The 26,740-nt window shown below is 44.4% G+C and overlaps 2 protein-coding genes across 3 annotated transcripts in view; one reads left to right on the top strand and one right to left on the bottom strand.

Moving 5' to 3' along the window:
• Positions 1 to 6,098, bottom strand: part of LOC119442303 (E3 ubiquitin-protein ligase RNF13) — a 37,781-nt gene extending 31,683 nt beyond the window's left edge. Inside the window, exon 1 of one of the 2 annotated variants that reach the window (XM_037707134.2) lies at positions 5,928 to 6,098. The gene's annotated coding sequence lies outside the window, so the exon portion shown is untranslated. The remainder of the gene's footprint in view (positions 1 to 5,927) is intronic. The other variant, XM_037707135.2, reaches the window with a different exon arrangement.
• A 188-nt stretch (positions 6,099 to 6,286) lies between these two features.
• Positions 6,287 to 26,740, top strand: part of LOC119440617 (PHD finger protein 20) — a 43,536-nt gene continuing 23,082 nt past the window's right edge. Inside the window, exons 1-11 of the mRNA XM_049662986.1 lie at positions 6,287 to 7,331; positions 10,597 to 10,768; positions 11,437 to 11,521; positions 11,667 to 11,758; positions 13,764 to 13,992; positions 17,838 to 17,977; positions 20,183 to 20,258; positions 21,824 to 21,901; positions 22,371 to 22,418; positions 23,001 to 23,420; positions 24,828 to 25,289. Of these exons, the coding sequence (XP_049518943.1) occupies positions 6,715 to 7,331; positions 10,597 to 10,768; positions 11,437 to 11,521; positions 11,667 to 11,758; positions 13,764 to 13,992; positions 17,838 to 17,977; positions 20,183 to 20,258; positions 21,824 to 21,901; positions 22,371 to 22,418; positions 23,001 to 23,420; positions 24,828 to 25,289 (2,419 nt within the window). The 5' untranslated portion in view covers positions 6,287 to 6,714. The remainder of the gene's footprint in view (positions 7,332 to 10,596; positions 10,769 to 11,436; positions 11,522 to 11,666; positions 11,759 to 13,763; positions 13,993 to 17,837; positions 17,978 to 20,182; positions 20,259 to 21,823; positions 21,902 to 22,370; positions 22,419 to 23,000; positions 23,421 to 24,827; positions 25,290 to 26,740) is intronic.

Genomic DNA, 26,740 nt, shown 5'->3' with positions numbered 1-26,740 from the left:
GGATGCGCAGTCAAGAATACCCCAATCTGCACGCGCGGGACACATGGAGCCAGAAGAGTCTGATGCCTAGTGTGCGTTGTTTCGTCGTGCATAACCCATGAAGAATTCATTGCTGAAACTTCGCAGGATCGGTTGCTGCAGGACGTCATCCGGTGGACCACCTCGTCTTGGCCTCCAAGTAAGGATTTGCCCCCTGGTGCACATCCGTTTCATCGCATCAGAGACAAGCTGTCAGTCGCAGGGGGGCTTCTTCGTTGCGAGCAGTTTGTCGTTCCCGCAGCTCTGACTGGATGTCTACTGGAAGCAGCACATGAGTCGCACCCAGGTATTTCACGGACCAAACAACGGTTGCATGAGAAGTACTGGTGGCCAGGAATGGAAAGACAGGTGGAACACCTGATTCAGTCTTGCACTGTCTGTCAGTCCGTGGACAAATCGGCGCGACCGGTAGTGCCGCCTTTACAGCCGGTAGAGTTCCCTTCAGGTCCTTGGAAGAAAATAGGCATTGATATAGTTGGCCCATTTGCATATGCACCCACAGATACCCAGTTTGCCATCACGCTAAATGACTGCTTTAGCAAATGGCCAGAAGTCTGCTTCACAGCGAAAGTCATGTCTTCTAACGTTGTATCATTTTTGCGCAGTGTATTCAGCAGAGAGGGCTACCCCGAAGAACTTGTGAGCGACCATGGGCCTCAATTTACATCAGTCGAGCTTGAACAATTCCTGGAAAAAGAGGGATAAAGCATAATTTTTTCCGCTATCTACTATCCCCAAGCAAATGGACAGATCGAGCGATTTAATCGTGTGCTTAAAGATTACGTCCAGGTGTGCTTGCAAGAAAGGCAGCCCTTAAGGGATGCCATCACGGAGTACCTTGGAGTATACCGGTGCACCCCACACGCGACGACAGGTGAAAAACCTGCTCTGCTTCTGCATGGTCGTCACCCAATAACTAAACTGGATTTAGTCGGAGCTTCAGGTATTCAGTTCTTCCAGAGGCCAGACATAGAGTTGCAAGCGCTGCGTCACAGAGTGGCCAAACATCAGCAGGCAATAGGCGACGAGTTGCCAAGCATGTGGATAGGCGATGAGTTGCCAAGCATGCGGCACTTCATCCGGGCCAGCGAGTACGAGTCAAGTTGCCAGGGAACATTCCCAAAGGTGCTGTAAGATATTCCCAGCCCTTGACTGTGGTTAGGCAACGGCACCAGGACACCTACGAACTGGAAGATGGCCGCACGTGGAACCGGGAACGGTTAGTGCCGTACCCTGGGGAGCACGATATTAAGTTTCTTCCTGCTGCCACCGCAAACTTTGAGTTCGACGACACACGCAACTCCCTTGAACCACCTCAGACCACAACAGGACTGTCACAAGCAGAAAGCGCGGGTCAAGCATCACCAGCAAGAAACGAATCACCAGCAACCCTGCGACGATCAACCCGAGAGAGAAGGCAACCTTCACGGTTCGCAGACTATGAAATGTGATTTGTCATTTTGAAGGCAGTTTAATGAGCCGCCATTGTGGCTCATTTTCATTGGGGGGGGGGGGGGGGGGATGTTATAGTGTTACAATGTTGTACTGGAGGGCGCCACTGGTGGCCTCTAGTTTGTATATATTCCCGCCACTAATCGATTAGTGATCTTCGTTCGGCTACTGTCGTCGTGTTTGCTTGCGCTGGCTGCCGCTCCGCATGGCCAGTCAGAGATACAACAATGTTCACCTTGTCAGCAACAAGTGCTGCACCTAATTATTGCCTCAAGAACATGTCCCAACCCCGTAATTAAGGAGCTATCATGCATGGCAGCTGAACTCCAGGTTTGGCAAAGGGTTTATCCACAGGGCTGAGCAATATTATCAATTAAGCTTTGATTATTCCCTATTAATGCTTTAATCACAATTAAATTGCTGAGGTGACATGAGCAATATCAGGCAACGTGTCAGCATTGACGTCCACAGGTCACTTGCTGAAAAGCAAGGAACGGAACCAAAGACGAAGTGTTCTAAGAAGACTCCTGTATGCATGTATCTAAGGGGTGGGGATTAATAAGTTGAGCTACAGTTAGGCTATTCACTTGATGACTTATCCCTCCGCCTTAACTGTAGTATGCCCATGGGTGGCTTTTGTCCAAACTTCTGAATATATTGTCATAGTGCTTTATATGCTTGAATATGTACTCAATCAAGGCTGTTTATCAAATTGATCATTAGGTTTTTTCGCACAACGGCATCTTGTTTATTAAATACTTGCTCATCATTTAATAAGCAACAACAATCAAGGTGTTGCGGACATGATACTAAAGGCAACTGTCTCTTTAAATAAAATAGCATGATTGTTTTTTTCTTCAAAGCTTATGTGCGAAAATTTAGAAATCCGATGACTTGATGAACTAATCAATTGAAGGGCTGTGATTATTCGGCTTAAAACTTTTAATTGGCACCTGGCCCTATTGCAAAGGACACAGTACAACAGGCTACACAGGTCTAAACTCCTCTTGCACTGCTGTATGTTGCAATTGCTCATAGCTGCATAATGATTCAACTAACATCACAAAAACAGCCCTTTCAAAGTTCTACTTTCGTTAATTTTGCAGTAAGAGCTTGATTACTAAAGTGGAAGTTTTGATGGAAGCCCGTCTGGAAGGATCATGACAAGTAAAAAGGTCACCGAACACAGAAGAAAATAAAGTTTTTTTTTTTTTTTTTTTTCACTTTCTTCAGTAGTCAGCACCCTTTTTACTTATTGCCAGGTTGATTATTAGAAGACCTGCCGCAGTAGCCCAGTGGCTATGGCGTTCCGCTGCTGGGCTCAAGGTCGTGGATTTGATCCTGGCCACAGCAGCCGCATTTCAATGGGGGCGAAATGTAAAAACGATAGTGTACAAACACCTTAGGTGCACATTAAAAGAATCATCAGGTGGCCAAAATTAATCAAAGTCCCCCATTACGACATGCCTCATAATCGGATATTGGTCTTGGATCGTAAAACCAGAGAACTTTTTTTTCTTTTACAAGAGAAAATTAAGATCGCAGTTCCATTTTCTTATTTCTGCTCCATAACCCCATTGCAGCGACCATGGGCCTCAATGAGTGTGGCATCACAGATTTCGAAGTATTTTTTTAGGGGTGTGCAAATATTCGAAGCTCTCAAATTGAACAGTCACTATTCGTAAATGCGAATATTTTTCTAATACTTTTCGAATGTCTTCCGTCTACTGCCCCCAAATAAACATAAAATTGGAGCAAAAGTACATTCTATGTGGTAAATTTTCGCCCCTCATGGGCATAGTATAGCCATAAAACACCAGAACTTGCGTAGTGGAGCAGGCTATGTCACTTAGGTACCCCTACTTTACAGGCTGTAAAGTGAACATTTGCACTTTCTGAAAAGCCCTGTGCATGCGAAGAAACTACTTGTTTGCTCCTAATGCTCGATTTGTGCTTCTAATAAAACAATGCTTCATAGCGTATTATGCAATGAAAAAAATTAAGAATACTGGGATGTGAACATCGTTTTATATTAATTGTGATAACGGCTATTCATTATTAGAAAACAATTTAAAAAGAATTCTATATTCGATTCGGCCTCAAAAATCACTATTCACACAACCCCATAATATTTTTTTAATATTTTGGTGTTACTCAGTAAGGTTCCTGTATCTTGCTAAGTTCAGTCTTTATACAATGTAGTCCAGCTTTAACTAAAAAATTTGAACAAGGCTTGAGCAGACCGTGGCCAAGATGCACCACATTATGACGTGCTGGCACGGGAACTTCAAGGTTGCATTGCCACCTGCCTTTTGTCAATGCATCTTTTCTGGCTTAACAAGCCTCTTCCCATGGTAAGAGTGGTTATTTACTAATACTGCTCAAGTTATTTTTCTCTTTAGTATCCCTTTGAGCCACTTTTTGCCTTTGTGTACAGAGCCACAATGTCACAGCAGAAAGGAAGAAAGACGTCACGATTAGTAAGCACATCAGGGCCGCGATTTTGTAGCGATGTCTTATGACTTATTTCGGAATAGCCTTATCATCCACCGCTCACGGCCGGCTGATCCCGTTGATAACGCGAGCGGACCGTCGCTCTGACCACTGACAAAGCACGATAAGCGCAAAAAGACATTATTACTTCAAAGTCATCGCTACAAAATACCGGCCCAGCAATGACTCTTTCAGCATTTGAATGACTTCAAGCACAAAAGCCATTTCTTAACAGTGGCATATATATGACATAGGTAAAAGGTCGGAGAAATGTCCAACAGTTACAGAGCACACTCTAATGAAAGCACCAGCCCATGTATTGCAAGAACAGTATTCCCAAGTATGTCTTTCACTAACTTCCTTTACATAACTTTGTACCAGTGGAATTAAGACTCCTATTACTACGATGTTCGTAGTGCAAGTACATAGGGAAGAGAGAACAGTCAGGACAGAGCGCTACCCCATGTTCTTGCGCTACGAACATTATCCGAGTAATGGTAGATGGTAAGACTCCCTTGTTTCTTGGCACAGTTCTACTAACTTTCAGATCATATAGTTCAAATGCTGCAATTTTGTAGGTGGCTTGAAAATTGTTTAGAGGGCCATGACATGGTTCTTGCCTACACTAACCTTTTTTACATCACGTTGTGCCAGCAGAATTAAAGACTCCCCATGTTTTTTTGCACAGTGGACTAATTCTCAGACCATATAGTTCAAAAGCTTCCATTTTGAAGACGGCTTGAACATTGATTCAACAACCTGCGAGATGGTTCTTGCCGAAACTTCCAGCCCAATGGAACAACTTACAGCTGATATTTTACACATTTTACATTGCACTGCAAGGTTCTGTGCTCACATCATTCTGGCTAAAATTAATTGGCACAAATGACGAATGTTGTTTGCATCGAATGCTGAGAATGCAGTTGTTGCTGTGAAACTAGACTGGCCCCGCCACTCGACCTCAATCATTTAAATGGCCCACAAGCTCTTGATATTAGCATTATGCACCTTTCGTATGATTCATCCTTTCTTGCCGCGTCTAGCAGCGTTCACGAAAAGACAATACTAGCAGACCCGAAAACAATGACGACGAGACTATACATATATACTCACGCGTAAAAACAGAGAAATACAACTGTTTTACGCTGCTCTAAACAGCCGCAGCAAATGATCACCGACCATGCGCTTCCCTTATCACGCCGCGAGTAAAAAAAACGGCACGCGCTTTTACAGCGCCGCGGATAGATGGAGAAATACAAGTTGCTTATCGAAACTCAATCAGTGTAAATAGTACTCTGACAATAACGAATGTTTGCGAATACACCTTATCGAAAGTAGTCATCCATAACCAGTCAGCCCGGTCGTGTCATACGTTGTTGTGCAACCACGGATCTATAAACGAGCATCTCCACCTCTACAGCATGAAAGTTTGGTCTTCTAAGCATTTGAGTTAAGGGCGAGCGCTGCCGCAAGAGAACTTGGGATTTCCACAACACTTCCGTGTATACATCGAAATTGCGTACAGGTGTCATAGTAGAGAAGTTACAGACGCTACAGTGGCTCGATTTCGTCGAGTGTTGGTGCGATCGTCTGATGAAGCTGTTTTTGAAGTCATAGCAGTAGTGTCTGCTGATAGACACCACACAAACGGTGCTGGAACTTCGGCAACGTACCTACGTAGTACAAAGATCGGCAACGAACACAACGCAAAGTGACAAAAACGTCATTCCTCTGAGTGTCTGATCAAGTTTGATAGCACACATCAACGCAGTTTGAGGTTAAACAATAACAAGTACACGAGTCTAAAAGGCAAACATTGCTGTCAAAACAGTAACGACAGTGATGCATTCAGAATGACGATATTTGTTGACGCCTGCTTGGTGCCAAGGCCACTAAGTGAATTAGGCTTAAAGAAGGATAACACAAGAATCATAACCGCTCACCAAGCCAGTAAGTCTTCCTTTACTAGTCGCATTCGAGTTCTAGTTGGGGCAATTCACGCACGGTGATAGCAAGCACATATACAAAGTCACGAAGGCAAAATTTGTTTACGAACCAACCTCACCAGGAAAAAAAACCGCACTAGAATAACCACGTGATAGCACATTGCGAGATGAGCCCGTAATGAGCGAACAGTTTCGCATTTTCTATGTTGCACTCTAACAAAACAATTAACAACCTTTCAACAAGTATTTTATAAACTATTAATTTTATTTTTATTTAATTTAGCAATGACTTGTTTTAAGAACTCATTACATTTCATTTAGTAGTCGTTGCGTAATGATACGTGATTGATGAAACGCAAAAATTGCGTCTATTCTGTCATGGCGGTATTCCGTCGTCCGTGCGTGTCTTGCTCAGCGCGAGCTGTCGGATCTTGTGGTTGACTTTAGTGCGCACCATTTGTTTTGTCAAGTGTAAGTTATTGACAAGAACCTTAACGATTATTGACCAACTTTCGCGTTGGAAGACGTCGGTGCTGTACAACACCAAATGACCGTTAGTGCGCACCACGTTGTGTACCGGAGTAATGCCGACTTTGATGAGTTACTTCCCGTACGGATCTCTTACGGATAGCCGACCAAAGAAGCACTTCTTGCCGGATACATAACGCCTTACAGCTTCTTCGTGTTGCGCTCTTGTCTGTGCGCCGTTATGATACAATGTCACTGTGACTGACAGGTGGCTTCGTTTGTTGTGTAGTTGGACGGACGTCAACGGCGCCTCAATATGATGGAAGAATCGTCGTGCGATGCTAATCACGGGTTCGTCGAGAGCACTGAAAGCGTCGCTCCTCAGTTTTCTGGCCGCCTGGGGCTCCTTACGGAGTCCAGCGCCGGCAGTGCCGCAGAAAACATGGAGGAAAGCCGTTCGTCGGATGCGTCAAGCCAGTTCTGCACTGACGACACGGCGAACGAAGCTGTCGGGGAAAACACACTGGATAGCAACGACAACTCGACACGACACAGCGATCAAAGTGACGACGGTAGCGGCGACTGTACCAAGGCGCCCAATAGCGTGGTGTCGGAAAGCCCGCGCGCCGAGCACGATGCGAACGTGCCGACAGCCTCTGCTTTGGATGAGGATGCGAAACAAGGGGCTTGTATTCCTGAAGGCGACGTTTCTGTGGACAAAAATATCGGCAACGAACAGTCCCGTCAGTGTGAGAGCCGAAGCGAAGATGAGGTGAACAAGAATTGGTGCGCCGAAACTTCGAACGACAAATCGGAGTTGGATGCCGAGAGCGGCGCCGGCAGCACCAGTGGCCACAAGCGGAGGCGTTCCCGTGCTGTGCCAGTTTACGCTCCTGGGACTCGTGTTGAGGCGAGAGATTTCCAGGACAAATGGTGAGCTGCTGTGACCAGCTTTTTCGCTGCACCTTATCTGCCATCGCGCAGTAGAAGCAAGAAAATGGAAATGTGCGAAAGAAAACAGGTTTTGGCAGAATAGCTTGTTAGCCAAGTGTAATGTAGTACTACGCTATATCACAAGGCGATGCCTGCACCTCGTCCTCTGGCGCTGCTAACACTAAACTCGACAAAGACGACGAGCTTGTTCCATAGTAGGTGTTGCACTGTTTGTCTCCTTTAATCGACGTTAGTGTTTGTGTTCGCGCCTGGTTATCATTTAACGGTGCTCCTCTTAGCGCTATTCCTGAACAATTAGCTTGCGAGGTGAGGTATTTATTAATTGTTACAATGTTTCGAATGCGAAGGCTATTTTGCTGGCCATTCTCGTGAGGCACGCTTGTGTCCTCTGTGGGTAGCCCGATGGTTTCACAGAGTAAGGGATTGGCCGTACGGGTTTCAAAGACTTGGTCTCTCTGTACTGCAATTTCTATAACGTCAGTTAATCGAAATTTAATATAGTATAGCGTGTGAAAATAGTGTACATAGACACTAATGTAATCAAACACAGTAGACAGCGAAAGTATAAGCTGAGCATTTATTCATGTTAAAGTCGTACGCCGATGATCGTCGTGAGCAAAGCAAACGCCGGCAGTAACATGTTAACAGCATGGAAGTGGGAATTCATTTTTGGAAGGTTAAGTTTTCTTTCTTGATAGCACATCTGGAAGGCAAGTAAGTTCAGAGCCAGGTAGCATAGTGCTTTGCTTAGACTGATTGTATCTCATCCATTCAAAAGTAGTAAATCATACCTTACAAATCTGCTCCTGCAGCTGAACTTAAGATTACCAAAGAAAATGCGTATGTTGCCTCGTATTACTAGAACATGCATGCTTGTGCCAGAAAGTGGTGAAGTTCATAGCTGTAAACAGCAGGACATTTGGGGACGTATTCTGAAACGTTCCACTTAGGCGATATTTTGCTTTTCGCTTTCAGGCGTGCGCTGATTGGCTGTTGGATGAGCTGATTGGCTGTTTGAGCCCGACGTCATTCAGTTTTGCTGAACCAGCCATTCAGCGCGCGCGAAAGCGAAATATCGTCGAAGTGGAACGTTTCAGAATATGGCCCTTGTTGCACTTTAAACTGAACAGGATAGTACATTGGCTGCGCACATTTGTCTTGCTCTTTGCTAAGCTTAGCATGCAAGTACACAAAATAGGAATGATTGACATTTGCATGATGATTAACTTTAGCATGCTGTAAGAAGATTCTTCACTTTTTCAAGATAATTCGTACAGTGATATGTGTATTACCGAAACATTTGTTTGTTACTGTCACTTCACGGCTGCAAGAGGAAAGATGATGAGGTAGTTTAAAACTAATTTTCCTCATTGATTTTGCACCTCAAACAACACTAACTGTGGACGGCTGCAGAAGGCATACAAGTTTCACTTGCAGATGCCGAGGAAATGGTTGCAATATCCGCTGCCTAATTGTTCAATGGACGGGCTACATTGTAGTCTGGTTTTTGTAGCCGGGCCACTGTGCATTCCAGCACATTCTTCAAACGGTAGCAGCTAGTAATTTCTATGCATCATGTTGTAACGGCAGACTATACTTCATTGTATTACTGTCATTATTGCTACATATTAAACCATCGGGCACCGTGTAAACTCGTGTAAGGGCCGCACTTCTTTTTCACAATTTCGACGAGATGCGTCCGTCACAGAGGACCAAATACTAGATGTCGAAGTAGTGGCACACGAAAGTACACAATGCATGAAAATTCGTCTATGTGTGCGCGTTGCGTCTGGGTACCGAACACAATTGTTTCTCCGTTGGAAATTTTTTTCTCTACAGATTTTGGGCTGCCAAGTTGGGGGTGCAGCCCTTGCACAAGCTGTACAGTATTTCAGTTCATGTCAAAGTGGTGTTGTACAGCAGTATCCAAACTACTAGCATGTCTGGAAGTGTCAAGAACCATGGCCACCAGTTCTGCTTTCTAGATGTAGATACGAATAGGCTCACTGCTCTGTCAGAGTCAAAATTCCTCATTCGTTTGTCCTTTATTCTTTGGGGATGTAGTGGTGCCGAGGAGGGCATCTTGGCATTCAGGAAAACTTTTTTATCCAAAAAATTATCATTCAATTTATATTTGCATGCTCATGAGGCCTTTCACCTAACCAAATTTTCAAGCAACCTGGGCCTGTCGTTTGCAAGTCTATTTCACTTTACATTCTTATTTCACTTTACATAAATTCATCCATCTGTCATGATGAGGATCAATAACACAGCAGCTCCTAATCAATAAAGAAGCGCGAAAAAGATGGAAAGTGAAATGTTTTTGCAAAGTATGGCCCCTGAGTTATTGATCCACAGGACTTTTCAAAAACGCGAGAGCAAGACAAATACTGTTATCATTATAACTTAGTACGAAGTGGCTTGTAAATCTTGATGGCAGCTAGTATTGGGATGTATTTTATTTTCCCCCATCTGTTTCTAACACGTTTACCCAATTCCTAAATAACTGTACGAAAACATAACATGGAAAGTGAATAGTTAATTAAGTTAGTCTATCTGGATCTTCAAAAAAATAATTTGGTTGTGTTCACCTTTGATGGTAAATGTAAACAATGGCTTCTCGGGGATTTCCAGTGCTTGCCTGTGTTTATCATTGCTGGGTTGCACAAATTCTGTTGCGTGTTTTGGAGTCTGCTAAACCCCACTGCAGCATTGATGCTGGAAATGTTATACAGCAGAACTAAGTCTGCTGTTGAAAAGCTGAAATGCACTCCAGCTCATGAACAAGACTTTCTGCTTCCGTGACGGCATCTGGTTACAACCTCTGTATAACAAAATTGGGGACTCTGTGGTTACATAGGGTTTTCACTCTTCGACACAGCTTTGCTTTCTCAGTTCAGATAAGCCAAAGCTTTGGATATCAGTATCACAACTAATCCATCCTTTGCTCTTTTGTCCCCACTTAAGCTCCTTTCCCTTGGGCAGAGGGAGCTATATAAACCCTGCCAAGGAAAACAGTTCTTGCCCTGACATACGCAAATCCCTGTGTGGAAACATTAGGCTGAGGCTCCTCTTGTTCGCCCATAGTTGATCGTTCCTGGAAGGTTTAGGCTTTTTCTGAATTTGGGCTTTTGAGGTGGCTATCCACCTGTTCGTCCATATTGGTCTACTCACCCCGTTAGAAACCATAGTGATGTGGCTGAGCTTTCCTGATGTGTACCTTGGCACTCTTATTATGTTGCAGGTATGCTGCTAAGGTTGTGAGTGTTGATGAAGAGGATGGCGATGTGCTCATCCACTTCGAGGGTTGGAGTTCTCGCTATGATGAATGGCTCCCCATGGATAGTCCACGGCTGCGGCTTGCAGCTAACCTTCACACGCGCAAGGAAGTGAAGAAGCACCGTTCCAAAAAATCGGTGAGCACGAATCTGCCGACTTCATTCTCTCTGTTAACTCGTTATTGGAGCACTGCCTTGTATTATGGTGGCACGCCTCTTCCTGAAAGCCTTATATTGTTACGAAAGGTGTCTGTCGTCACCTGCAACTGTGCCGTAGAAATGTGTCTGTAAACAAGCACACAACTGGCACGAAGGTACAACGAAATATCAAAACTTGCCCTTCTTCCTATTCTAGTCTGAACAAAATGTGCTACTTGCACACTTTAAAACTGCCAACAGTGGCCCCTGAAACTTGTTTACAGTGCTCACTTTTGCATTATTCATCTGCCCCTCTTTCTTATTTTTGCAATTTTCGTTTCCTATCTAGCACGTTTACATTGCTTTTGTATTTGTTTGTATATTTTGTATCAAAATGACAGCAAGAAGAAATGTTAGACTAGACTGGTTAGTAATGTGCAGTTGGCAGTATCGGTGAGAGTATAATGGTAACTCGATGCTAAAATACTTTATTGTCGGCGTGTGTGAGACTGTGGTGAGTGTCATGACAGAATAAGAAGAATTAAGTATGTCAAGGGATATTCATATGGCGACTTTTTATACTTTCAACTTCTAATTTAACATAGATGGGTACTTTAGTGATGAGAATTTACTTGTACTGAAACATTTTACATGTAATTTTTTGACAGGAATACAAGAAAGGAGAGGAGGTGCTAGCAAGGTGGGGTGACCGCAGGAAGTACCCTGCAAAAATACTGGAAGTAAAAGAAGAAGGTATGTACACTATTCCTCATTCTGCCGTGGATATATTGCGTATGTGTGCATGTGTTTGTTTTCGCAATACAAGCATGCACAGTGTTGCTAAAAGATGTGCGTGCATGTGTTAGAAGTGTGACGGTTAGTTTTTTTCTTGTTCCAGAATTGTACACTGTAATCTTCTACGATGGGATCGTCAAGACTCTGAAGGGAATTAATATTGAAAAGATGCCCAGTGATCAGAAAGGCAGTGTGGTAAGCCTTTCTTCTTTCTCCCACATTTCTGAGATTTCTTCGAACTTTTCTGGCAATTCAAAAGTTTCATGTTATGGGAATTACCATATATACTCGTGCAATGTCCGAAGGTTGTTTTTTCTCCCCGAGATTTAGAGTAAAAATCCAGGCTTGTGGCCATTACACGAAGAAAGACTTTTTTTTTTTTTTTTCGTAAATATTTTTGGTGGTACTTGCCTTTACTGAACTACAGTACTCGCTTGTACTGGCTGTGGCTATTCCCGTAGCGCGTCACCTGCTGGCTAGATTAAATGGTGACGCCCCACAGACCAGCGACGGCAGCATCCCGGAGGCAGCCGCTAAACCTCGGAGGCTGTACTTTTGCTACCTGGAGGTGCCAAAAACTCGGCATGGCTGCCTTGTTTTTCCACCGACTTTAAAAAAAAAAAAAAAAAAAGCTCCGGAATTCTCACACCACACAACAGATAACACTGTCAGCCTTCACAAAAATGAAGGGCGCGGCTTATACGCGGATAATTTTGAAATATATTTTGGGGGAGATTTTTTTTTTACGAAGTTCTTGGTGCGGCTTTTACACGGGTGGAGCCATTACACGAGTATATACGGCAACATTGCTTAACAAAATGTTTTAACTATGTGAAAAGAATGTCCAACAGCTTGAGCTGCGTCAGTAAATTATGCTTCTACAATAGCAAAAAGGGCACTCCTAGGTAAGCCAAAAAACACTTCAAGAACAAAACACAGGTGTTGATGCTGTCCTAAGGTTACCACACTAGCTCATTATAAATTTTAACAGCATCTGCACTGATTTATTTATTTATTTATTTAAAAATGCCTTACAGGCCTCAATTGAGGCATTGAGTAAGGGGGGCAGTACATAGAAAGCACACAGAAAATGCATAGAATATTTGACATACATAAAACAGAATCAATTGACATAACACAACCGGATCCTCAACCGGAGTACTAACCCGACATAGTAATATAGCAGTAAACACGGCGACATAACTGTACCGTCGCTACAATAAGGTGCAAGATCGTAGTGAAATTACAAGAATGCGTGGTGCGACAATCATGAAATTTCACATTTTATTACACATATAGTCTATCAAGGCGTCACGGAATGAATCATGGTTGGACAGGCATGCGATGGTATCCGGGAGAGAATTCCAAAACCTGACGGCACGAGGAAGGGCAGAGTATTGGAATGCTTGAGTAGTACCGTGAATGCGGGCATAGCTGAAATGATTATGAAGCCTGTGTGACGTGGAGTAGGGTCGTTTCAAGCATGTCGGTGCTCGAGTGGAATGAATGAATTTGTGAAACAGTATTAACAGGGCAATGTCTCGGCGAGTGTTTAGGGATAGTTGTTTACTTCTAAAGCAGGACTACATTGCATTGTAACTTAGCCAATGACTCAACTTTATGGTGGTTAGCTGTCCTGTAAATACTCCTGAGACCTGTGTCAGCTACAAATTTTTAGAACTTTTCCTCGGGCCAAATGGACCCAAATACGAGAAAATACTTTGAGATCTGTGACGTCACACTTTCATTCCAGCATTGAGATTTCAGCGCGAAATTTAAGGAACCAAGGTACTACGTTCATTATCTCTGGTAATAACCACCTTTATTATTATTATTATTATTATTATTATTATTATTATTATTATTATTATTATTATTATTATTATTATTATTTTGCCAAATGAAGTTTTGAAAATTTGAAATAAATGCTTTGCCAGCCTAAACCGATTTAGTCAAAGACTGGGGCTGCAATTTCGTAGTGATGCCTTTTCCTGATGGTTAATGCCTTTTGGTGCTTCTAGCATTCATGAATGATCACGCGATTGTGAGGGGCCAATAAATATGCAATTTAATTGGTGGGGCACTGTACAATGGAAGGGCATCACACATTTCTCTTTTCTGGTTATAACAAATAAGCAAACGTGGCTATAGTGTAAGCACAGTAGTTGCCTAAGAAAGGCACTCCTGTGCAATGGTGCAGGCATTTCCTCGAACACCTCAGAGAGAATCCGAAAGCAAGCGTCATCGTGATTCATCAAGCGACTCTTCAAAGAGGAGCCACAGCAAGCACGGAGAGCAGCGGAGGTTGTCCGAGGGTAGCAGCAAGACACAATCCTCCATGGACACCAAGAAGAGTGGCGAGAAGGTGGCGAAACCCAGGCTGTCCAAGCAGAGCTCCAAGTCGGATGCCCGGAGGCAGGAAAGGAGAGGTGTGTGGTCCCCGCTTGTGTGCGACGCCCATTCTTCAAGATGAGCTGTGTTGTCAAAATGTATTGCCCTTTAAAAAGCACTGAAGACAAGTATTCAATCTAGCTTAAAGGGACCCTCACCAGGCCACATAGGAAATTTTGGTTATACGCTGCAAGTTATATTTGCCCTCTAGGGAGCGTTCTACCGCAAGAATTTTTCAAATTGGTTCATTAATAGCTGCGATAGAAATATTTCAGTGCCGTGAAGCCATGATTTCAGGAGGCGAGCATCACTGCCAACTTACACTTTCTCTCCAGTTGCCCCCGTCTAACCTTCGCAGGTGAAATTCCTTCCCTGCATTCTCCCATACCGGAGCTGTAGGATCGCGTGAAGTTATACGAACACTGAGGGAGACACAAGCAGATCACAGAGCATGATCGCGCGCGACTGCACGACATGGGCACAAGCAGACGAAACGGAAGTACGTCTCACTTGCTGCTGTACGAAGTAAAAGACACGCAGGCATTCGGTTTGTGTGTTTTATTATTTCTCTAAACTTTAATTCTTCTATTGAAGCCACAAATTACACAAATAGCAGATGTTGCCTTCAATAATTCTCGAAGTGTCACATGTCAACATGAGCGACATCACAGCATATACATGTACGTAGGCACACTTGCTGATGTACGTCACCCCCTCTCCCCCCCCTCGTCTTGGAGCACGGCGCCGGCGAGGGCAAACTGCGTTTAGTTCGAAATTTCAGCTCTTTCCACGGCGCGTAGCAATGGAATTCTTAGCTGGCACGATCGTGAGCGCGTATTGTATGCACTGCACTTGTCAGCTCAAAAAAGGCCAGATCAGGTAAGGGGCCATTTAAGTGCGATATGATAGTACTACAAGGTGTCCAGAGCATCTTTTTATTACATAATGAAAAAAGGACTCAGGTGTACAAGATGGGCACAACCTCTGTGAACATACGATAGTACTCCCTTCCGTGGTATAACATATCCTGTTTATAAATGGTCGATTGTAGTCAATCACTGATAGCAAAACAGTTAATTACGATGCATTTACACAAAAAGGAAATACTGTTTGTTCAGTTGCGTTGTTTTTTTGTTTGTTTTTTCGCCAACAGAATCATTCACTGATACCACCTGGTCACGTGACCAAGGGGGGGGGCTACTGGTCACGTGCCCTCCCCAATGCGCCTTTTGCATGTCCCGAGTGCGCATGCGCTGTACCCTAGCGGCGAGCACCGAAAACGTTTTGTACGGCGTCGGTGGTTCGTGCAGCTGACGACGCACACGTATGCAGCATAGTCGTCGAGGACGCAAAGTCTTTATTGTCGGCGCTGTGCCGGTATACGACGCAGTATTTGCACTGTGTTTCAGTAGAAACTTCAGCTGTTCACAGCGATGTTCTGTTAACGTCCGGTACATCGCAATATATGCCGACACGACACCGATGTCGGTCAGAAGGCGACCTCACGCCGGCGCCTACGCCCGGCCGGCTGTAATTGTGATACTGTGCCAGTGGGAGACCTATATTGTCATACAAGTATGACGAAGAAGTGACCGACGACGCGACCGACGACAGCGAGTGATCATAGTGTGATAAGCTTTTGTGCCGACGATGCCGACAAAACCAGTGTGCTGATCGCCGTGCAAGCGGCCGCTGAGTGAGAACATCGCACCGACAATGTGAATATCGCCGCAAATGCGCTCGTGTATGTATTTATTGACGCTCAAATTGAGTCAAAACGTGCTTTCGACGCTGATATGCACGAGTTACAGCCCTCCACATCAAATTTGAGGCTGTGTTGATCTCGTTCAGGCAGCTTCATTAGGCATAATACAGCTTACGAGTTCGTCCGCTACCGGTGGACCTGAAGTATACTTGAAGCGAACCACTCTTAGCATAGTACGATGCACACACAGAGTGGGAAGCGGCGACACAGCGCAGTGCTAATACCGCGGTACAGGCACCGTTCTTGAACGAAGGCTGTCGGTCGCAGTCGCTGGCGCTTCCATGAACGAAGTACAACTACGAATAGTGTATTTTTATGCTGCCAGATTTAGTAGTTACCGAAAACACAGTTTGCCTCTTATGCTAAACAGGCAACAAGTGATGGCCCTTTCGATACTGCATCGTAAGCAACAACACTGCTCGTTGTCACGCAAGTACGGCAGGCATCGGCATTTTCGAGTGCCAGTGCGGACAGGTGGTCGTTGTCGCCGTTTTCGATGTGACCGAGACGTTCATGCCTTCTCGTCTCAGTGTGATCGCTTCTGATATGTGCAAGATAAGGGTTCATATATGCTTTGAACATTTCCTGATTATTTCATGTGAGCGGTGCATGGTTTCTACTCTACTTGAAGCGAACAGAGAGCAGTGGCCGTACACGTGCCGATGTAAACAAATGCACCGTTCTTGCGTTGCTTAAATACTCTGGGCGCAGTGTCGCCCCTTCAAAGAGCTATGGCCACTGTGGTCAAGACTCAGCTATAAAAGCAGTTTTTATCATCCTATTAGCATACGTTCAGTGCAGGTCTAACAGTGGCAAATGCATGAACTCGGCTGCTACATACGATACGACTAACCTCCATTGAGCGGAATCGACCCCAGCTTAAACTTGATTTGGGTGGCTGGCGAGTGCTCACGTTCGTGCATTTCAACTTCCGGAGCATGTTTGGACTCGTATTCGGTACGAATAAATATGAATAACAGGAATACAAGCATAGGCGCTGTGTCAATTGCGTTACGGTGCGATGTATTCGTTCAGAGGCACATCGCACGGTGACTGGTTTTGTCGGTGTAGCTGCACGAAATCCCGTCATCATATTTCGACGACTTGCAGTTGTAAGTCGCACCAGAGTCATTGCCGGCCTAGGAATTCTGTCCAACAAGCGGCCACTCACACAAAACGAAAATTACGACTGACAAATGCACAAACCCATTTCAGCTCGCTTCTTGCAACATGCCTCTGCGTCCCGCGGGGCCCCGACGCTGTACATATTGTTTCTCGCGGAACCCACTAAGGTGGTGCCACGGCGCAATGCAAAAGGCGGATTGAAATTTCTCTGTTATGCAGCCTACCCATTTCCCTCCCTCGCCCCTTCACCACCGATTGACAGAACATGTTCTTCAGCATTTCCAGCTTGTAAGCTTGCCACATTGCATTAACATTTAGGTGTCAGTTGAGTTTGGCGCCGGCCCAGTGTGACTGGCAACCCTGCCGCCATGAAAACTTTGACTTTATGCCTACCGTTGGCAGCCATGTATGGGTGCAGCTTCTTTCAGCCAGAGGCAGCAGGCGGTACTAAAATTCACAAAAACCGTTTGGTTTCTGAACCAGTGTAGGTTAGTGTAAAAGACATGGCGGATGGGATCGTCAATGCAGGCCTCTTTCCTGTCTAGCAAACAGACAAGTGATACAATGGGGAGCTAGGAGACAGAATGGAGTCGACCAAGCGATCGTGTTAAGGCCCTTTGATGTGGCTGTGAGGTGAAACCTCAAGTGCAAGGACTGTTTAAGCAAGAGACACCTGTTTGGAGAAACGTTGGCTTTGGAAAGTTATGTGTGTGCTGTCAGACTACAGTAATTTGTAGCCCGTCATTTGTTATGACCCAAATTAAGCAGCAGCACTTTCACTTGCTGTTTCTGATGTTTTTGTGGCACACGTAGATTTTGCACGGACAATTGTGAATCCGTGGTCAGTGCACTTGGATTCTATTTGCCATGTTCATACATTTTTTAGGGCTCTTCAGCGAGTTGCAACATTTGCAACAGCGAGCATTAGGCATTCCAGTGTTGATTCTGCTTAACATCACAAGTGCTAAATAGGGATGTCCATTTAATTTGCAGAAGCAAGTGCTTCTCCGGCAACAAGCACCTCAAGTACCTCATCGCAGTCCAAGAAGAAAATATTGCTTGTAGGAGGGAAATTTATGGCCAAGAAAGCCATCTACCCTGAAGCACCAACAAGCTCCAAGCGCAGAAGTGAAGTAAGCGCTTGTAAGCAATATATAGAGACACTGGGAAACCCCATTATTATTATTGTTGTTGTTGTTGTTGTTGTTGTCGTTTCTTTTAGCCAATTTTCACCAGTCAGGTTGTCAATTATGTTATGAAAACGTGCTTAGGGATTTTGGGTAACTACACACCTCATTTTGTGTAGTTATCCAAAGCTATATAATATACCTTTAATTAAAGAGGCATTAAATATAGACATTAGATTTAACCTTTTAAGCATGAGACATAAAGATACCCGGAAGCGGAATGTTTATTTTTCACCTATATGTGTAAAATAAATCAAGAATTTAAAAAATGAACAAAAAGAAAAAATGTTTTGCAGGATATTTTTGGAATAATAAAACAGAAAACTAGAAATGGGCTTCACTCCGACCCACTTATAGCTTCCTTTGGGGCTTGTACAGACAGCTCTCGTCATGTGGGAACCATAGGTGTACATTGCATTCGCTTAGCATTATGTGTATCATACCGCTGTAGCCGGAGATCTTGCGTCAGTCTGTCTCCTTTGACTGTGCTTTAGAAAGGTTGCGAGTCACATGCCAAGCATATTCTTGTTTTGAGTTCCTGCTCTAAATCAACAAATGACGTTTGCTGCCTGTCATTCAGTGTTGGCCAAAGACATATAGCCAGAAACTGTACTCGATAGCGAAACTTGGCAAGAAAAAAAATATCTTTCTGGTGTATTTTCTGTAGGCAACACTCATCAATAAATGGTTAACTAGATTATAGGATTACACTTATATAACACCAAATAGGCCTTACTGTAAGCATAAGCTTTGCAAACCAGAAATTATGTGAAAACAAGAGACAGAAGGTGACTCTACTCGCGACCAGATTATGCAACCTTGAAATATCTACAACATGGCAGATTTCAGCAAGTGTCCAGAATACACCAAAATCTCGTTAATACAAACACCACATTAACGAACTTATCAGAAATCCCCTGCTGACTACTTGTTTCAATGTACACATATTTCAGCACTACGAACTTCGGAATGCCAAACTTTTCAGAATAACGATCGTTATTCGGTTTCCGTGTCACGTTAAAGCCTCCGTACTACGAACTAATATTGCGAAATCAGGGGATTTCCGTGTACCCTTTACAGCAACCGGTACAGTAGGCTAGCAGATGACAAGACGCAGAAAGTGGACGCCGCGGCGCATGAGTTCAGGAAACAAAGCCAGAGGTGGGGGGAAACGACAACACATTGGGTGTCGCCTAGCAACGAAGGAGCGTCTCTTCCTTCTTTCTGTGGCCATACCAGCTACGCGCGCGGAGAAATGTAACCTCCGTGCTCTCGGGTATGCCACACGATCGCACTTTCCAAGGTCTAGTACCGCGATCGTTTGCGTATACCGCCAGCTTCTTGGCCTGTGGTTCTGGCTCGTGAGAGTGTGCGGCAGCTTCCCGCCGGCATCCATGCTTGCCCGTAACAGCGCGCTTGCGGAAGCCGTCCCCTCGCACTCGTAGCTTCCACTGCACAGGCACAGAAAGTTGCCCCCGAGTACAGCAAATTTGAAGCCCGAGAGGTGGGCGGCAAAACCACCGCTGCCCACCGTGGGGAGAACCCTGCCCTTCCGTATTTTGGAGAAAAATTGAAGAGCAAAACTTTCTGTGTAATAAAAGTTTGCCGCAATACACAGGTCCACTATTAAACTGAAAAGCTCATTGGTATTCAGTGCAATGGAAAGTCATTAATTTATTAGTTTCAGAGGAACAGAAGCACTTGATTCTATTTAACAGAAATTCTGTTAATTAAAAAAAAATATTCTCCAGACCTTCATATATACTAGAACTGAGCTGTAATCAGTGCTGGCGTACTAATTTGGTGTTCCCTTTAATAAGAGTAGATCGGTCTGTATATCTTGATGCTACATTCTTGTTGTGCAATGCTAGAAGACTCCCAAGCATGTGCAGCACAGTATTTTCTTACCCAAATTTGTAGCATTCAATTTTGTGAAAGAATTTTTTTGATATTTCATATTCAATTCGATATTCTGCTTTTTTTCTTGATTCAGTTTGACATGTGCTACTATTTGGTATTCGCACATGCCTATTAACAAGCTTTTGTCCAAAATTGGAACTCTTCTGGCTTGCCTTTCTCCGGCTTCTGTGACCTGTCAAGTGATTGAAGTCTGCAACATGCCAGTGAAACTGTATGCAATCTTTCTTGCAGTGCAAACGTAAATCGAGTCTCGCTGGGGATGAGCCTTCACCGAAACGGGAGAGAAAATCGTCGGCCACAGCAAAAGGCATGGTTCCTCCCATCCTCTGTGAATTGCTGTGCTGTAAACCGGGGGCATAGGAAAAAGTGGTGGTGGTGGTTGTATTATTATGAAAGTCTCTGTAATGGAGCCCAACACCCACTCACCCTCCTTGTCGGAGGAATTAGCAGTGTAGTTTCTTCGCACATATTTCCCTTCTGTCCATGTGGAGAATACGAAGCACTATAGGACTGTAGCATCTAAATCAAAACTACTTTTGAACTTAAAATACATGTTGATGAATGGAATTGGGCAGGTTTCACAAGAGTGCATCTTTCATTGCCTCTTCCCAACTCCTAGACTCAGTAACTTGTCACTCGTGAATTTCCCTAGTGCATTGTTTGCTATAGCTACGCCTTGGTTGTTCCTAGATGTTCAACTGCAGCAGCATAACCAGGGTAATCATTCAGTGTCAGGTTCCCTTTTATAAGCCGAGATTAGGGTGATAGCATCTGTAGAAGTGATGTCCTGGCTATGCTACTGTTAATAACAAGTTCAATGTTATAGTTATGATGGAAAACGAGCGAAAAAATGGTGTATTCATTAGAAAAAAAGCCATTAGTAGTATTTGCTGATGCATTAATTGGAATCGGTTTGGAAGTGGCTTTCATCATAGAAGAATTGCGTTTTTCATTTAAGCTGCTACAGCGGATAACGCAAACTGTTGGGTGCCAGTTCCAGAAATGGGTCGCCGGTAGAGTTTTTATAGCACAGATAACTGATGGGAAATGTGGGAATGCATAGCCAGTTGCTAATTTGATCAAACGTCATTATTTTTCTGAATTAAACACTTTTCTTCAATAGCATCCACCACCAATTCTTGCAGTGAGAAGCTGGGTGACAAGCATGTTCCAATGCCATTGCTCTCAAATAAACATTCATAATGTGTGGTTGCAAAATTTGTGGTTGCAAAATTTTTTTCTTGGGAATCACTGATGAGTGTTATTAATTGAGCCCTGACCACTTCAGTGAACAGTGAACAGATGGCATTGGCCTCCACTTTTCGGAATACAAAGTGGGTTGACGAAGTGGAGGCTTAGGAGGAAGGGAGATTTAATAGTGCTTCTTTAGACAAATGTGCACCCTTTCTTAATTATTAGCACCCATTACATTCAGTAGACAAGCTTCTAACCACTGTAAAACAGTATACTCCACTCCACTTGGCACCCAAGCCACACATAAAGAGACTGCATGTATAGCAACTGAGCAAAATCTGAGAAAATGCGCTTTTCTCAGTTTACAGGGCGTAGCAAAACTTAGTGAATAGCTTTATCACATATGGGCGTGTCTGTGGGTGTATGTGCTATTTGTGTGTGTGTGTGTGATCACTGTGTTATCCTAATTATTACCCAATACCTGGTGTAGCATGCCAGGTAATCAGCCAGCTAACATCTCCACCTTCTCATTATAGTCTGCATTTCTCACTAAAAAAAAAATTACTATCTATGCCACTTGTTAGTGAGCTTTAACCACACAATTTACTGCTTTGCATGATTTGTTAGACTGCAGTATTTTTCTACAGTGCTAATTGCATGCCTCGCTTTTATTAACAGATCTTGCAGATGGTAGTTCTCACGCCTCACTTGATTTTGCACACACCATCACGGCTCAAGATCACTGTGCATCCCCTGGTACGGCACCGATTCTATTTTCTTCGTCCCTCTTTCTTAGCCATACACATTTAGTTTTGCTATAGCAATCATTTGTTTTGTATCTGCGTAATTGCAGTACTACTTTTGTTTCTGAAGACAAATTCGTGAAGTTGATTTTGGTGCTCTTAACCTGCTGACTGCTTTGGCACAGAAATGATTGTGTATGCATTTTAAAGGTATGCCTAGTGAAAATGGCATTGTATATATACATAGCTGAGTGGTACTTGTGCTATTCCAATCATCATTGACTTAGACTGCGTACATTGGAAGAAGATATGCTGGCTGCTTGGTTAAATAAACCTTTAGCACTACACTTCATGCACTAAGTTTGCACTGGGAGTTGAAAAGGTAATGCAGTTCCCTCACTGTAATGTTTAGGTTGGTATTACTTTCTTTTATTTAAATTTCCCTTAACTTATCTTTCTTTTTCTTTCTTTTACTTCCCAAGGCTTAGATGTCTCGACAACTGCGCAGTACACGCCAGATGGCAGACGAAGTAAGCCTTTGTCCTTGCTCTGCACTGCTTTAATGTCTGATAGCGAGCATGCCACACACAAGCACACATTCAGGAATTTAAATTTTGCCCGAATTGGAAATGTGTCAATGCGTGTTATGAGAGAGATTTTGAAAGGAGAGTCTGCTCACGGTTTTGCATGTACAAGCAGACTATGAGTTAAGTTTGCAGCGTAATGTATTAGGCCTATTCGTATTGCATATCTTGATTGCTGCGGTACTGAACCAGATGAGAACAGATAAAGGGAAGACTTAACGTAGGCTCAAATTTTAGTGCAAGGCCAAATGAAAAAGAAATGAAAAGCGTGAAGTACTGCACTCATCTTTTGCTCACCTTCTCCTTAATTGGCCTCGTCAGGTTTCCGTGGAGCAATGAAAGTCCTAGTTGAGAGCATGTGCATTTGAGTCACAACATGGTGTGAACTGTGCAGTTTTCTTTTTCTCCTTGTAAATCACCCTATCTATTGTGCAGCCAAAGGGCCCATCATTCTTCTTTTCTTGGCAGTCAAGAATTTACGTTCTTCCAGAAATCAGTCGAGCCTTTACCTTGTCGTTTCCCGCACAGTTGCCCCCAAGGAGTTTATCATTGAAGAGGATCACAACCACTTCAAGTGTCACTTTGAGGGTTGCAACAAGAGCTTCCGCAAGGAGCCCCTCCTGGCGTCGCACCTCAAGCATTACCATGGAGGCAAGCCTGTGCTGCCAGCAACGCCCGATCGTACTCCACCAAGCACAACTCCTGATTTGCCTCAGCCTGTCTCCTTTGAAGCAGTTGAGCCAGAGCTGGTCAGAATCAAGTCGGAGCACCCTTCAGAGACTCCTGTACCTGAGGCAGCTTTTGAAGACTTGGGTGAGGCTTTCGGTCACACGGAGGAAGATGGACTGCCCATTCATGAAGCATTTGTGTGTCCTGACAAGGCTAGTATTTTGGAGGCGGAGGCGAAGCTGGAGACTCTAATAGTATCTGAAGAAGCAACTGGAACAGGTAATTTCCCATGAGTGGTTTGTTTCAGGGGTTTCAAAAACCGGATGTTTTCTCGTGAAATTTATGATTTTTTATTTCAATGTACCGAAAAAACTCGCCTATAATACGGACCCACATACAATACGAGGTGTTATTTGGGGATAGCAATAACGGGGAAAAAAATGTTTTCATCCGCATATAATGCGAGTGAGGAAAACTCACAGAAAACATTTATTTGCATTGCAGTTAACATTCAGTCCTTGTCTTTTCCACGGGCACTGTCTCCCGATGGCACCTTGTCAGAGATATCTTCCCACAGAAAGTCATCTTCAGTGCTGTGAAGTGCATTGGCGATGCCGCATTTCTTAAAAGAGCGACTGACGAACTCCTTGGGGATGCTTGCCCATGCATCCGCAATCCAGCTACAAAGCACCGCTGGAGAGGCCCGTTTCAACCGCCGGTAGCCGTTATTTCTGGGTCTCCCGACCTCATCCACTCATGGTAGCAGCACTTGATCTGGTCATTAAAAGGCTTGATAATGCAAATGTCCAGCAGTTGCAACTGGGATGTCATCCCAGCCGTGAACGCTACCCTCGGTGACGCCAAAGTGCCGCCCTGCGGCACAATTTCCGATGGTCTTGGCAGCTAAACTAACTTTCCTTTTAAAGGCAGCTGGGTACTGCTTTTGCGGTCCCGCCATCGTGAGAGATAGATTAGCGAATGTGCCGATTCTTAGCATGGTGAAAATGGCGCCTGTTGATAGCAGCAGCAGCCTACCGACGCCATCGCAAGATAACGCATCCTCTGCTACAAGTCTTTATGATGATAGCACTGAGCAAAAACTAAACTGATACTGCAAATTTTAGGCTGAGAACTTTGGGATCCACATATAATACAAGGCAAAAATTTTACATGGTAAAATTTTGAAAAAAACCTCATATTATACACGGATTTTGATGGTAGTACCTGTGAAGGCCCTCTAGCAAGGGTATTACACAGAGGGAAATAAATGGTAAATCATGTCCGACTATAAGTACATATAATTAAAGCAATGCAAGTAAAGCAGAGACAGTTAGCTAGGATGAGCACAAAGATCCATAAAGTCGTCGAATACATGTGGTAGTTATTTATAGCTCAAGGGGGAAAAAAATTGATCATAATCGAAACAGGTGCAGCTTCGACATCACCATGGGCGCATCATTTTTGTGTCTAGCTCTGAATCGACCAGCATAAAGGCTGTTCCTCGCAATTTTTGCAGAGTTTATGTTCATATTTGAGTTCTCATGTTCACATTTCAGTTGTTGAACAATAGCACATGTGGCATACTGCTAATGAAACCCGATGCCTAGGGCTATTAGTGACATTCGATTTCTTAATGCAGCATAGCTGTCACACATATTTAGATTCATTTTGCATTTCTGTCTACAGGTGCACCAAGCACTGATCAGCAGCAGCAGCAAGCAGTACCACTGACAGTGCCAGAGCAGACGTCAGCATTGGAGCAGCCCCTCACAGCACTCCCACCATCTACATCAACCGCTGAAGTGCAACTGGGAGCTGCTGCTGCTGCAGCAGCAGCAGCGATCCCTGCTATCACCACAACCACCACCACACCTGCAGTTCCACTCGCCAAACCACGGCGCATGCGCTTCATTCCTCACTTCACTACACTGGTGGAAGGCCGGGAGAAGCGCAAGATTGCCAAGACCGAGAAAGCGCTAATCGCAGACATGGAGGCTGCAGCCAGTCGCAGGGCATCAGCTGGATCCGGAAGTGACCGCAAGCGCAAGCGCACATCAAGCACACGCAGCGACAAGTCAGATGATGGCAGCAAGCGCAGTGCTACTGTTAAGGAAGAGAGCAACCGTAAGGCAAAGACCTCTGAGACAGGTGACCACTTTTCTTTTTTCTGCTATGCAATGCACAAACCCTAGAGGGAAACCAAGTTCATCATTATTGTTCATCATAATGAGGGGGGGTGATGACTCATGCTGTTGGCGCACACTCACACTGTAGTTATCTCTCTCGTCTCACCGGGCGAGAAGGTGTCTCGGCGCCTGTGCTCTCTCACTCTCTCTCTCTCGTTAACATCGCTTCGTCGAGGCTCTTCTAGACATCCAGGCGCCGTTGGTCGCATTGTCGTTTGAGGCGTATGCACTCTCCCCCTCTGTTGAAGTTTCCGCGGGGCCGGCGTGTTCTTTCGCTGGCTTGCATGACACGCGGCGCACGCTTGGATTACGTGCTCTTTTGTGACATTATTGTTCAGTGTAGTGCCGATTTCTTGCACCTGGCTTCAACTGCATTTCCTGGAAACTGATAGGCACAGCTTGTAAAATGAGAAAGGGAAGCGAAAACTATAAAATACAGTACAGTGAACTAGTTCAGCCTAATTTTGGGGCTAACATCTTAATGGTATAGGGTGTCATTGCAGGGATAGAAGTGCTGCGCCAACCTATACTCCAAAACACTAATTTCGAGCAATGTTGTTAAATTTAGCAGGATGTGTGGTTGAGTGGCAACCACACACCCATAGTCGTGCATCGGCTAGCGTTTAGCTCTGGAATCCAAGCCTAAGCAATCCCTTTGAGCGTCGGCGTCCTTGCAGTGTGGGTGTGTTTGGTGGCGCATTGTTACTTGGCCACAAGAAAATGAAAACCGTTTTGTGTTATACAATGCTTTGTGAATGTTTATATGTCTTGCGCATTTGTGTGCTTATGCGACCTAGCTAAAAATTATTTGAACGGGCATTCATTTTATGGGGCAGTCAGGAAGGTAAGCCAAGCTCTCGACTGAATGATTAAGTTGTACAGTAGAACCCCACTGTTAGGTTTTTCACGGGACCATAAAAAAATAACGTAAGAGCCGGGAAACGCAAGAGCCAGGAAACAAGAAAAATTGAGAAATGGGAGTAGTGTTGAACTGCACACAATATTATTTTAATTCTTACTTGCGACAAAAAGTAGTTTCGCCCGACAGCCGAAGTATCGATTGCGATGAGCTATACAAAGTAAGAATAGTAGTTTTATCGTCTGTATAAACTTGTAAACATTCGGTTATTAACTAATTAACAAACATGGTGTCAGCGCCCACAGGCAAACATGAACACATCACACTCGATGAGCGCGGACACGCGCAGTTAAACGTCGCTTCAGAAGCGAGCGAAGTGACCTTCGTGCTGTTGTCTATCGCTTCAACCCAAACTGAGCGCCGAGAACACGCAGCAGGAACAAAGCCACGAGCCACCGACGCACCTACACTGCGTAGAATCTGCCGCCGCGCAGTATGATGCCAGAGCACAACGCTGCCCTCTCCCCCCCCCCCCCCCCCCCCTCGCTGGTGCC

The sequence above is a fragment of the Dermacentor silvarum genome, chromosome 2, assembly GCF_013339745.2.
Source record: "Dermacentor silvarum isolate Dsil-2018 chromosome 2, BIME_Dsil_1.4, whole genome shotgun sequence".
In the NCBI taxonomy this organism is placed as follows: domain Eukaryota; kingdom Metazoa; phylum Arthropoda; class Arachnida; order Ixodida; family Ixodidae; genus Dermacentor; species Dermacentor silvarum.
This window is presented reverse-complemented; position numbering and strand designations above follow the sequence as displayed.